Source organism: Rattus norvegicus, chromosome 1 (genome assembly GCF_021556685.1).
Source record: "Rattus norvegicus strain SHRSP/BbbUtx chromosome 1, alternate assembly SHRSP_T2T, whole genome shotgun sequence".
NCBI classification, from domain to species: domain Eukaryota; kingdom Metazoa; phylum Chordata; class Mammalia; order Rodentia; family Muridae; genus Rattus; species Rattus norvegicus.
The window spans coordinates 91,211,858-91,223,160 of NC_141534.1; the positions used below are offsets into that span (position 1 = coordinate 91,211,858).

The window sequence follows — 11,303 nt, forward strand, 5'->3', positions numbered from 1 at the left end:
CTTGTTTTTGTTCGTTTTGAGAAAGGGTCTCATATGGCTCAGGTCTCAAACTCACTAAATAGCAAGGACGATCTTGAATATCTGATCCTCCTGTCTGCCTCCAAGCACTGGGGCGACAGGCCTGAACACCTGGTTTATGCAGCCCTGGGGACAGGACCCAGGGCTATATGTACGCCAGGCAAGTTCTCTACCAACCGAACCAAACCCAAACTGTCCTTCTGCATCTTGTGGGTGATCGTCTTTTATTTCTCTCCCCCTCTTGCTGGTCATTCATTCATTCATTCATCATTCATTAATTCATTCATTGCCACAGACATTCCTGGAGGCTGCAGAGGCATTGCTAACCCAACAGGAGAGAGAAACGGCCACCCATCCTATACGATCAGAAGTGGCAGGGAGAGAGGGTGACAGGGAGATGCTGGGGGCTGAAGAGAAGAAACGGAGTCAGTAGATGGGGTCAGAGACTCTGGAAAGAGGATGTCTGGGTGTCTCATCGGGAGATTCAGCCTCAGGGATTACAAGCCTGTGTCTGTGTGGGTGTTGAGTGCTGGAGTGGGATATGGGGAAGGAGCAGGATTGGGGGGACCAACCACAGACTGTCACAGAATGTAGAAAGGATGATGATACCAACAGACCTTCGAAATACATATTGCCCCCAAAGTCAAAGCCCCAGGCCCCTAACACCTTCCTCAGGACCCAGGAGCCTGAATCCCCACCCCTATTATTCAGCAGCCCCACCATGATTACCTAGAAGGAGACAGCCCACGTGAAGGAGGGCAGAAGGGTGGGGTGGAGGATCCTGGAATCCTGGCCAGGCTGGGTGGCCAGGATGCCTGGGGATCAGCAGGGAAAACCAGCCTGACTGCAAAGCCAGAGTGGAAGGAACTGTCCTCAGGGTCAGATCTCAGCTCCACGGACTGCCATGGGGACTCCCGGGACCTTCCTGCTCTGCTTCCTTGGGATCGTGCTCTGCCTGACAGGTACCTACCTATGCTGAGTCCAGTGGGCAGAAGAGCCTGAGCCAGGGCTCCTGGGTTCAAGGGAGGAAGGTTAGGCTTGGACTCCTGGATCTGAGGGAGGAGAGTTGGAGGTCTACACTCCTGTGTCTGAGGGAGGAGGGCTGGATCTGGACACCTGGATTTGAAGGAGGAGGGCTGGGGTCTGGATCCTTGTGTCTGAGGGAGGAGGGCTGGGGTCTGAACTCCTGGATCTGAGGAAGAAGTGGGGTCTGCACTCGTGGATCTGAGGGAGGAAGGTTGACGTCTATACCCCTGGATCTGAGGGAAGAAGGCTGGGCCTGGATACCTAAGTCTGAGGGAGGAAGCTAGGATCTAGACTCTGGATCTGAAGGAGAGGGGCTGAGGTCTGGACTCCTGGGTCTGAGGGAAGAGGGCTGGAGGCTTGTTGTCTTGAATCTTGGGGTGGTAGAGACCATGGTGCTCCCATTCTCATCCCCACACTGTCTGAAGGGCTTTCCTTTCCCTCCCACACCCTCATTGAGGGCATTTTGGGGAGCAATTGAGGATCTCCCCAGAGCTGGCAAGGACCTTAGCTCCGTCTTTGAACCCTCTTCTACAGGGACTTACCCACTTGAGTATGCATGGGCCGTGAAGGAAGAATTAGAAGGATATTAAGCAAACCCTTCTTGCACAAGGCTTAATTTGTGTGTATTTGCTCATCATGGGATGCAGTTCGGTCTCTGTGCGTCCTCAAGTTAGCAACTGCTTATGCTTCTGTGTGCCAGATTTCTATATCTAAGAAATATGTGTGTGCATGCATGGGTACATGTGTGCATGCGCATGCGTGTGCGTGTGCGTGTGTGTGTGTGTGTGTGTGTGTGTGTGTGTGTGTGTGTGTGTGTGTACAGGTGCTTGCTACCAAGCCTGACAATCCAAGTTTGATCCCTCGGAGCTGGGGACCGAACCCAGGGCCTCGCACTTGCTAGGCAAGCGCTCTACCACTGAGCTAAATCCCCAACCCCAAGAATTGACTTCTAAAACGTGTCCTCTGACAGCCATGTGTGCCCTGGGGTGGCATCCCCATGCCCCCGCTCCACCTACAACACGATAAATAAAATGCAATCAGAAAGATTTTGATTTTGAGACAGGATCTCACTGTTTAGCCTTGACTGGCCTACAACTTTCAATGTAGAGCAGGGTAGCCTCGAACTCACAGAAATCCACCTGTCTCTGCCTCCTGAGCGCTGGGGTTAGAGGCGTGTGCCACCAAACTTGGCAACCATGTGAACATTTTAAATGTTTTTGCTGCAGGACTGTAGTCCCAGCCCTCCACCAGACTCAGCCGCACTGTGATTTCCAGGCTAGCCTAGGCTACATAAGACCCTGTCTCAAAAAAAAAAAAAAAGTTTTTTGACTTCGGTTTCTCTCCTCCACTTTAAAAAAAAAAGGATGTGTGTGTAATTTTCAACATACATGTCCACTGTCCCTGTGTTATTTCTGTGGCTTGCATGTCCATATCCATGTATATTTAGATATTAGAGTGTGTTTTCTCTCTGCCTACTTATTTCCATGTTTCTAAATATCCTGTATGCATATATGATTTCTAAACTACTTTGATGAGATCATTTGTTTTCCTCATTCTTTTTTTTTTTTTGGAGCTGGGGACTGAACCCAGGGCCTTGTGCTTGCTAGGCCAGCGCTCTACCACTGAGCTAAATCCCCAACCCCTCCTCATTCTTTTTGCTGTGTGTGTGTATGTGTGTGTGTGTGTGTGTGTGTAGTATGTGTGGTGTGTATATTCATGTGTGGAGGCCTGGGGTTGAAACAAGGCATCCTCCTCCATCGCTGTCCGCCAGGTCAAGTCAAGGGAGGGAGAGGAGGGTCTCATTTGAACCCAGACTGTGCTGCTTCTCTAGTCCAGCTGACTTTCTTGCTCTGGGGATCACCTCTGTCTGCCACCCTTACACTAGTGTGACAGGGAGGCCACCACACCTAAGGTCTAACCCTAGCCCTCACACCCAAAGGTCAAGCTTTAGGCTCCCACCCTGACCCCAGCCAGCTTCCCAGTCGCTGCTGTAATTTCTAATTGCATATGTGCTCTCTCTTTTGTACATGGTTTTCTCTCCCACAACTTTCAAAAAAAAAAAAAAAGCTGGGGTTGGGGATTTAGCTCAGTGGTAGAGCGCTTGCCTAGGAAGCGCAAGGCCCTGGGTTCGGTCCTCAGCTCCGAAAAAAAGAAAAGAAAAGAAAAAAAAAAAAAGCTGCATGCCCTTAATTCCAGCATGGGGCAGGGGGACCGATGTGAGTCCAAGGCCAGCCTGGTTTACAGAGTGAATTCCAGGACAGCCAGGCCTACACAGAAAAACCCTGTCTCAAAACAAAAGAACAAAAAACAAACAAACAAAACAATCAAAAAGGCTTCTGTGTGTGCATGTGCGTGTGGGTTTCGTGTGTGTTGGCACATGCCACAGCTCACATGTGGAAGTCAGAAGACAATTTTCAGGAGCTGATGCTCTCCTTCCACAACGTGGGTCCCAGGGCTTGAACTCAGGTAGTGAGGCTTGGCAGCTAGCATCCTTGGCTGCTGAGCCATCTTGCTCTGGGTGCATTTTAGTAGGTTTGTACAGACCTGTGTCAGCACTTAGAGGTCTGGCTGGGTGTGTGAGACCCTACACTCTTCCCGCCGCGGGTGTAGATGGTTTCAGGGGTGGGTGGAAGAGAAAGAAGTCACTCAGACCCTTATGTAAATGACTGAGGTCTTCCAGGACCGTGGTGGCGCCTGGTGATGACAGACAAGCATGGTGAAATGAGACGCTGCAGCCTGGTGTGTGTCTATCCCATTCTGTGTGGAGCCTTAGGTCCTGGGATAGCTTCCCCTGACTCGCTAACACACCCCATCCTTCTCCTAGGCACCCACGCACTGCAGTGTTACAGCTACGAGCACACCTACTTCGGGCCCTTCGACCTCAGCGCCATCAAGCTCCCCAGTGTCTCTTGTCCTCAAGGGTGCTCTGAGGTGGTCTTGACGCTGGATACCGGTGAGGACCAGAGGGCAACAAAAGGATATGCAGTCCGAGAAATAAAGAGGAAATAGAAAAAGAGGGATGGAGAAGAGAGAGGAAGAGAAACATATTCAGTAGGAGAGAAGGAGAGAGATAAGGGAAGGTGGAGAAGAGCGGGAATGAAGAAGGCGATGGCTAGACTTGGTTCACACTGGAGATCCTAGCACTCTGGAGGTATATGCAGGAACGCTTGTGTTTGTGGCCAGCCTGGGCTACAAGGAAAGACCTTGTCAGAGGGAAAAAGAGAGTCATGGTGGCACAAGTCTTTGATCCAAGCACTTGGAAGGTAGAGGCAAGAGAATCCCAAGTTCAAGGTCATCCTTGACTACACAAGTTTTAGGCCAACCTGGTCTACATAAGGCCCTGTCTCAGAAAAACGAACAAACAGGACTGGAGAGGTAGCTCGGTGGTTAAGACCACTGGCTGCACTTCCAGGGGACCCAGGTTTGGCTCCCAGCACTTACATCGTGGCTCATCTGCAGAGATGGGGATCTAACGCCCTCTTCTGGCCTCTGTGAGCACTGCATACACGCATCATACACATACTTTTAAATCAAGGAAAGGAGAGTTGGGAAGAAAAGGAAAGAGAACAGGAGGGTAGGAAGGAAAAAGAAAAAAGAAAAAAATCTCAAGATAGCAGAAGACAGAATGGAAGGAGGGAGGAGGCAAAAGTGAGCGAGAGGAGAAGAAATGCATGAGTGGGGAGGGAAGGCTCACTCCAGGCCTGGTATTCTCTGGTCCAGGTTACCGCAGCCTGGTGACAATGGTCCGAAAAGGATGCTGGACGGGCCCCACTACCGGCCCCATGCAGACCAACCAGGATGCTCTGCCTCCCGACTACGCGGTGGTCCGCGGTTGTGCTACTGACTACTGCAACAGCGACCTCAAGACTCACGATGCCCTTCCCAACCTGAGCCAAGGTGCACTAAGGGGCGTGGCTGGAGAGGTCGGAGGCAGGGCTGGAGAAATCGGGGCGGAGCTGGAGAAATTGGGGTGGCGCTAGAGAGGGCGGGAGCTGGGCTGGAGGAGTCAGGAGTTGGGGCCGGGGAGGAGGTCGGGGGCGTGGTCACCGCTGAGCGCTACTCTGGCTGTAGGATGCCAGGCTCCTCCCTGGCATGAGCCGGTACACTGCACAGCCTGCACTGCCAGACCGAGCAATGCTCTAAATCTCATCTACTCTCTTCTCCAAGCGCCTAACCCACCGACGCTCAGTGGCACCGAGTGCTATGCCTGCTTAGGGACTCACCCTGAAGACTGTTCCCCTGAGAAGTCCCGACGGGTCCAGTGCCACCAGGACCAGAGCGCCTGTTTTCAGGGCAACGGCCGGATGACCATTGGTGAGGGGCTAGGATGGTAGGATGGCGCTGAAGGCCTCAGGGCAGAGGTACCAGAGAGGCATGGTTCTCTGTGGCTTTGGTCTGAGGGAGGAGGCATGGGTGTGGTTTGAGGGAGAAGGCATGACTGAGGTCTGAGGGAAGAGGTATGGTTCTATTCTAAGGAAGCATGTCTCCAATCTAGGGGGAAAGGCCTATTGTAGACTGAAGGAGAAGGCATGCATGTTAGGGAAGAGACATGGCACTGGTCTGAGGGAGGAGGCTTGTCTGCACTGAGTGTTGTGGTCCTGGTCTCCGAAGAGACCTGAGATGTGTCAGAGGACCAGGGCCTGACCCTGACCCTCCCGCCTCCACTGTCCACTCAGGCAACTTCTCGGTGCCTGTGTACATCCGAACCTGCCACCGGCCCTCTTGCACCACCATGGGCACCACCAGCCCCTGGACGTCCATCGACCTGCAGGGCTACTGCTGCGAGGGCCACCTCTGCAACAAGGCCTCGGTGACACAGACCCTCCCTGGTGCCACGTCCTCTGCCCTTCCCCGGGCTCCCGGAATCCTGACCCTGGTGATCACTGCTCCGCTACTGGCCATCACTCTGGGGGTGTCTCTCGGGCTCCCTGCATAGACAGTGCCTCCAGTTCGCTCTGCTTCTCATGGCTCCAGCACCTGGTGAGGGCTCCTTTTAAAAATGCCGTGAAAATAAGCCACACTCCCTGTCCCTCCAGTCACTACCTTCCACCCCACTCTCTGTCCCTCCTTACTGCCACCAGCCCCGCCTCCTGACGGCCCATCATTGGTGCATTGAATGAGGTCCAACCAGCTTTCAATAGTGCCATCCCCTGGTCACCAAGCCTTCAATACATGAGCCTTTTGTGACCCCTCACAGCAAAACATGCCACTCACCTTAAAAACCCACTTCTAGCAAGGATAGTGGTAACCCCAGCCTGTTGACCCAGCACCCAGGAGGCTGAAGCAGGAGGACTGCTACTTCAAGGCCAAGCTGGACTACATTACAAGTTCAAGTCATTGCAAGTTCAAGTCCACCCTGAACTACAGTGTGAGACCTTTTCAGGCACCACCTTTAATCTCAGCACCACAGAGGCAGAGGCAGGTCTGAGCTTGAGTTCAACCTGGTCTTGAGTTCCAGTAAAGCTAAGACTACATAGTGAGGCTATTTCAAACAAAAGAAAGAAACAAAGAAACAAAGAAGAGGAAGGAAAGGGAAAACACCCCCACCCCACCCCACCCCACCCCACCCCACCCCACTCCACCCCTGCCCTTTTCTGTGTTTCTCTAAAGCAGAGTTGAAATCCATAATACAACTCTGCAGTCCCTCTTGGGTCTATCACCACGACAGAAATTGGTCCATATGCTCCCCCACACTATATAGACTAGTAGGGCAGTTCATAGTAGCTACAAACTGGAAATGACCCAAATAAATATGAACAGTCAAATAGGATGAGAAGACTGTGATCTAACCACAAAATGGAGTACTATGCAACAGTGAAAAATGGCAACTGACAGTTACCTCCAGTGTCTGTGAAAGAATCTCACAAAAAACAGTGTTGTGCAAAATAATAAAGACACATAATAGAGCAGGTTATATGACTTCATTCAAACAACGTATGGAGGTTGCTAAGAGCTAGTATTTGCAATTAGAAGAGAGAAGAGTGACTGTCTTTGGGAACAAGTAACCAGAAGAGGAAATATGGGTGTCGGGGGGTCTAGATGTTGAGTTATGGGATCTAAGAACTTACTGATCCAGTTCCCCCCCCCATTAATCTTTTTGTTGCTGTTTTCTTTTGTTTTGAAAGAAACATGTAGCCCAGGCTAGCCTCAAACTCGTTGGTATAACTTAGGATCATACGGTACTCCTGATCCCTTCACCTATTGCCAATTGCTGGGATTGCATGTGGGATCCATCACGCCTGTCTTTTCTCATCTTCCCACAGGAATGTTATTTGCAATAAAAGGTTTTAAAAGTGCACAAACTTTCCTAATGGGAAAGGGGCAGGTGGAGAGGCTGCAGGGGACCACAAAGCTAACCCATCACTTGAGAGTATTTATTGGGCACAAGTCACAGAACAGAGGGAAGAGTTCTGCCTCCTTGCCCCAGCCTCTGCGTGCTAGGCAGCACATTGATGGCAAGGATTGAGTCCCAGCCACTGGGAAGCCGACATAGGGGGATCATGAATTCAAGGCCAGCCTGTGATACAGATGAATTCACAGCCAGCAGAAGTAATCTCGCTATGTCAAAATTTAAAAATAAAAGGTGTTGGGATGTGCTCAGCTGTAGGGACCCCCCCCCCAAGCAAGGGTCGGGACAGAGGCTTGGCTCAGTCATGAGCACATGTCTAGCTAGCGTATGTGAGGCCCTGGATATCTCACCGCAGTAGTGGTGGTGGTGGTGGTGGGGACATTGCAGGTGTAAGAAAAACTGGCTAAGTATTCCAGTAGATGACCACAAACCCAATTTCAAATAAACACACAGGACAAGTCAAGCTAAACTGCGTGGCGTTTAGTGTTTTCTGTTGCCACGACAAAACTGATAAGAGTGACTTGGGGAAGGAAAGGCTAATTTCATCTTCCAGCCATTCTATCCACCCAAGGTACCATCCGTAGCAGTGGAGAAGTCATGTGGCAGGAGTGGGAGGTGGTTCAGTCCATGTCCTCCTTCCTACGGTTAGGTCAGTCTTCCCCTCTCAATTAAGTCACACGGAGCCTCCCTCACAGGTATGCCCAGAAGCCTGTCACCTAGGTGACTCTGACGAGTTGACATAACATCACAGGGCATCAGAGGTGATGGATGGACGGATGGAGCCAGGCCAGGTCCTGAGGGATTGGGAGGATCTCACCAGGAGGGAAGGCGCAGTGGGCGGGGCACTCCAGGCCAAGGGCTCAGTCTGTGAGAAGGAGGCTCGAAGCAGTCATTAGATGGTGAGAAGACAGGGCAGAGGCCAGAATCAGAAGAAACAGACAGACGGGAAGAGGCATCCGGCAACCATTTGGAACCTGTTCTTCTGGGCTGGTGTGTCCCGGCCCCGGCAATTAGTCAGACCCAGCCCTGCCCTCCTGGTTTGGAAAGACACAGTCACAGACCTGGAAGCTCATGGTAGGTGAAACTGGGGTGTGAATCAGCTTGGAGGGTGGTGGGGGGCACAACCTTTATCGGAACACTCCAGGGATGGAGGAAGATGATCAGGGGTTCAAGGTCTAAGTCTGATAGTGTCTAGCCTGGGCTACGTCAGACCTTGTCTCAAAATAAACAAAAAGAAAAAGAAAAAAGAAAAAAGAAAGAGTATGATCCAATAAGGGAAGTCCAGAAAGGACCTTGGGTGACAGTTTTGATGGCACTGGTGCCTGAGAAGACACCTTTGTGACAAAACAGTAATCGAGGAGATTTTAGGGCCACTTGCATAGAGTCAGGATAGGGTCAGCGAGAGGGCTCAGTGACTAAAGGTGCTTGCCACAAAATCTGATGAGCTGAGTTCAATCCCCGGATCCCCCACAGGGAGGGAGAGAACAGACTCCCCAACGTTGTCCTCTGACCTCCACACATGTGCCATACTCACATATACACATGCTCACACTTACTCCATAGAAATATATAAATGAATTTTTTAAAGATTTATTTATTTATTTATGAGTACACTGAGGCTGTCAGGGTTGGGCCTGAGAGGCCTAGAATATTCCATTTGAGTGGGACTTCTGTTTCCTCCAACAGCCAGTGGGAGCCATGGAAGGATTTAGAGACAGAGAGGAGTGCGACAAAAAACAAAATAGAGATAGGAGACCAGACCAAGGCAGGGACAGAGGGAGGGACCGTCAAGGGTGACTCTCCTCCGAGTCCCCAAGGTCAAGGACTGCTTAATGTTGAAGATCAGAGGGAAAGGGAAAAGGAAAGACTGGGGTGAGTATGTGAGGGCTGTGAGGAGGGAGCCAACTATCTTTGCTCGAAAACAGCATTCTCCTGTGGTGGTGGGGAGGACCAGTGGGGAGGACCAATGGGGAGGATCACAAGGGAGGATCCAGTGGTGATGCTAACAATCCCGCAGGAGGGCTGTATCCTCTCTGAGAGTGGTAGAGGCTGGGGGCGAGGGATCTTTGTGTCTTTTTAAAGTCAGTGGTGGTGCACACCTTTTTTTTTTTTTTTTCCGGAGCTGGGGACCGAACCCAGGGCCTTGCGCTTGCTAGGCAAGTGCTCTACCACTGAGCCAAATCCCCAACCCTTGAAAGTTGAGGATTACTTGTGAGTATATTCTTTTTTTTTTTTCGGGGCTGGGGACCAAACCCAGGACCTTGCGCTTCCTAGGCAAGCGCTCTACCACTGAGCCAAATCCCCAACCCCTGGTGGTGCACACCTTTAATCTCAGCACTGGGGAGGCTGAGGCAGGAAGAATTCCAAGAGTTCAAAGCCAACCTGGTCTACAGAGCGAGTTTCAGGACAACCAGAGCTACCTGGAGAAACCCTGTCTCAAAAACCAACTCAACAACAAACTGCTGAATTGTACGTCTAATTACAAAATAATGACATCACTTCCCTTCCCTCTAGTCCCACCCACCAGTTCATGGGGCCTCCTCTTCCACCACTGTTATACAGACATATAAATGAATAAACATGATTACAGTCTGCTGAGTCCGGTCAGCATTGCTGTCTGCTTGTCTCCAGGGTCAGGGGGTTCATCTCTGCGAGGGCTGAGCCTTCCTCTCTGAGCCTTTGTTAAGTCGTCCGTAGCTCTTCATCTAGGGCTGGGGACTGGTGAGATGCCTCAGTCCACATCAGGAGGCCAAATGTTGTTGGAATTGTTTACGTAGGGATTGTTTTGTTCGTATTATTTTGCTTTGGATCTCATTTGAGACAAGGTCTCATGAGGCCCAGCTGGGGATGACTTTGAACCCCTGATCCTCCTGCATCTACCTCCTGAGTGTGAATTTCTATGTGCTACATGTTTTCTGCACACATGATATAGTCACTAAAGTAGCGTTGCCGAAATGACAGCAGAGAGTGGAGAGGTGGCTCAGCCGCTGAGAGTGCCCGCTGCGCTCTCAGAGGGCCTCAGCCTGGCCCCCAGCCCCACATCACATCAGCTTGCAACAGCTTGAGACGCCATCTCCAGGGGTCTAGTGCCCCCTTATGGCCTTTGCAGGCACTACACTCACAAGAACACAGGAGAAAATAAATCTTACAGAACAGCAAAGACGAAGAAGAGTGATGGTGGATACCTGAACCCCACATTCAGGAGGCCGAGGCAAGATCACCCACGAGTTCAAGGCAAGTCTAGGCTACATGACAAGATGTTGTCTCAAACAAGGAGTATCATGAGTTTGCCGCTAGCCTTAAGGTCTTGCTTTTTCATTTTAATTTTTACTTATGTTCATTGATGTGCTTTGTAGGGTGGAGAGGCACTCGCATGCCAGGGCAAAGGCCAGAGGACAACGTTCGGGAGGAGGAGAGCTGACTTTCTCTTCCCAATATGTGGGTCCCAGGGATTGAAGACAGATCACCAGGCTTAGTGACAAGTGCCTTTACCTGCAGAAATATCTCACCCACTCCCGGCTAACCATCTTTTAAATGAATGAATGAGGGCTGGAGAGATATTACATACAGTTGGTAAAGCATTTTCTTTGGAAGCACAAGGACCTGAAGTACTTATATGTTTTTTCTTTTCTTTTTTTCGGAGCTGGGGACCGAACCCAGGGCCTTGCGCTTGCTAGGCAAGCGCTCTACCACTGAGCTAAATCCCCAACCCCTGAAGTACTTATATTTAAGGTGGGAAAAAAAGGTCAGCCTGGTCTACAGAGCCAAAGCTACACAAAGAAACCTTGTTTCAAAAGAAAGAAAGGAAGGAGAAAAAAAAAGATGCCAGGTGGTGTGGCTTATGCCTTTAGGCTCAGCACTTGAGAAGGAGAGGCAGGTAGATCTCTGAGTTCAAGGTCTGCCTGGTCTA

At 50.9% G+C, this 11,303-nt stretch overlaps 1 protein-coding gene across 1 annotated transcript; it reads left to right on the forward strand.

Moving 5' to 3' along the window:
* The first annotated feature begins 872 nt into the window (after positions 1 to 872).
* Positions 873 to 7,340, forward strand: Lypd5 (Ly6/Plaur domain containing 5). Its single transcript, NM_001192010.2, has 5 exons — positions 873 to 980; positions 3,869 to 3,997; positions 4,765 to 4,941; positions 5,212 to 5,358; positions 5,721 to 7,340. The coding sequence occupies exons 1-5, from the start codon at positions 923 to 925 to the stop codon at positions 5,978 to 5,980; spliced, it is 771 nt and encodes a 256-aa protein (NP_001178939.1). The 5' UTR covers positions 873 to 922; the 3' UTR covers positions 5,981 to 7,340.
* Positions 7,341 to 11,303: the final 3,963 nt, after the last annotated feature.

Bases quoted from the DNA above. Each gene is read 5' to 3' on its own strand.
- Lypd5 (NM_001192010.2), top strand. From the start codon at position 923: ATGGGGACTCCCGGGACCTTCCTGCTCTGCTTCCTTGGGATCGTGCTC. The intron at 3,998-4,764 runs GTGAGGACCAGA...TCTCTGGTCCAG, and splicing joins GGTCTTGACGCTGGATACCG to GTTACCGCAGCCTGGTGACA. The intron at 4,942-5,211 runs GTGCACTAAGGG...CTCTTCTCCAAG, and splicing joins CCTTCCCAACCTGAGCCAAG to CGCCTAACCCACCGACGCTC.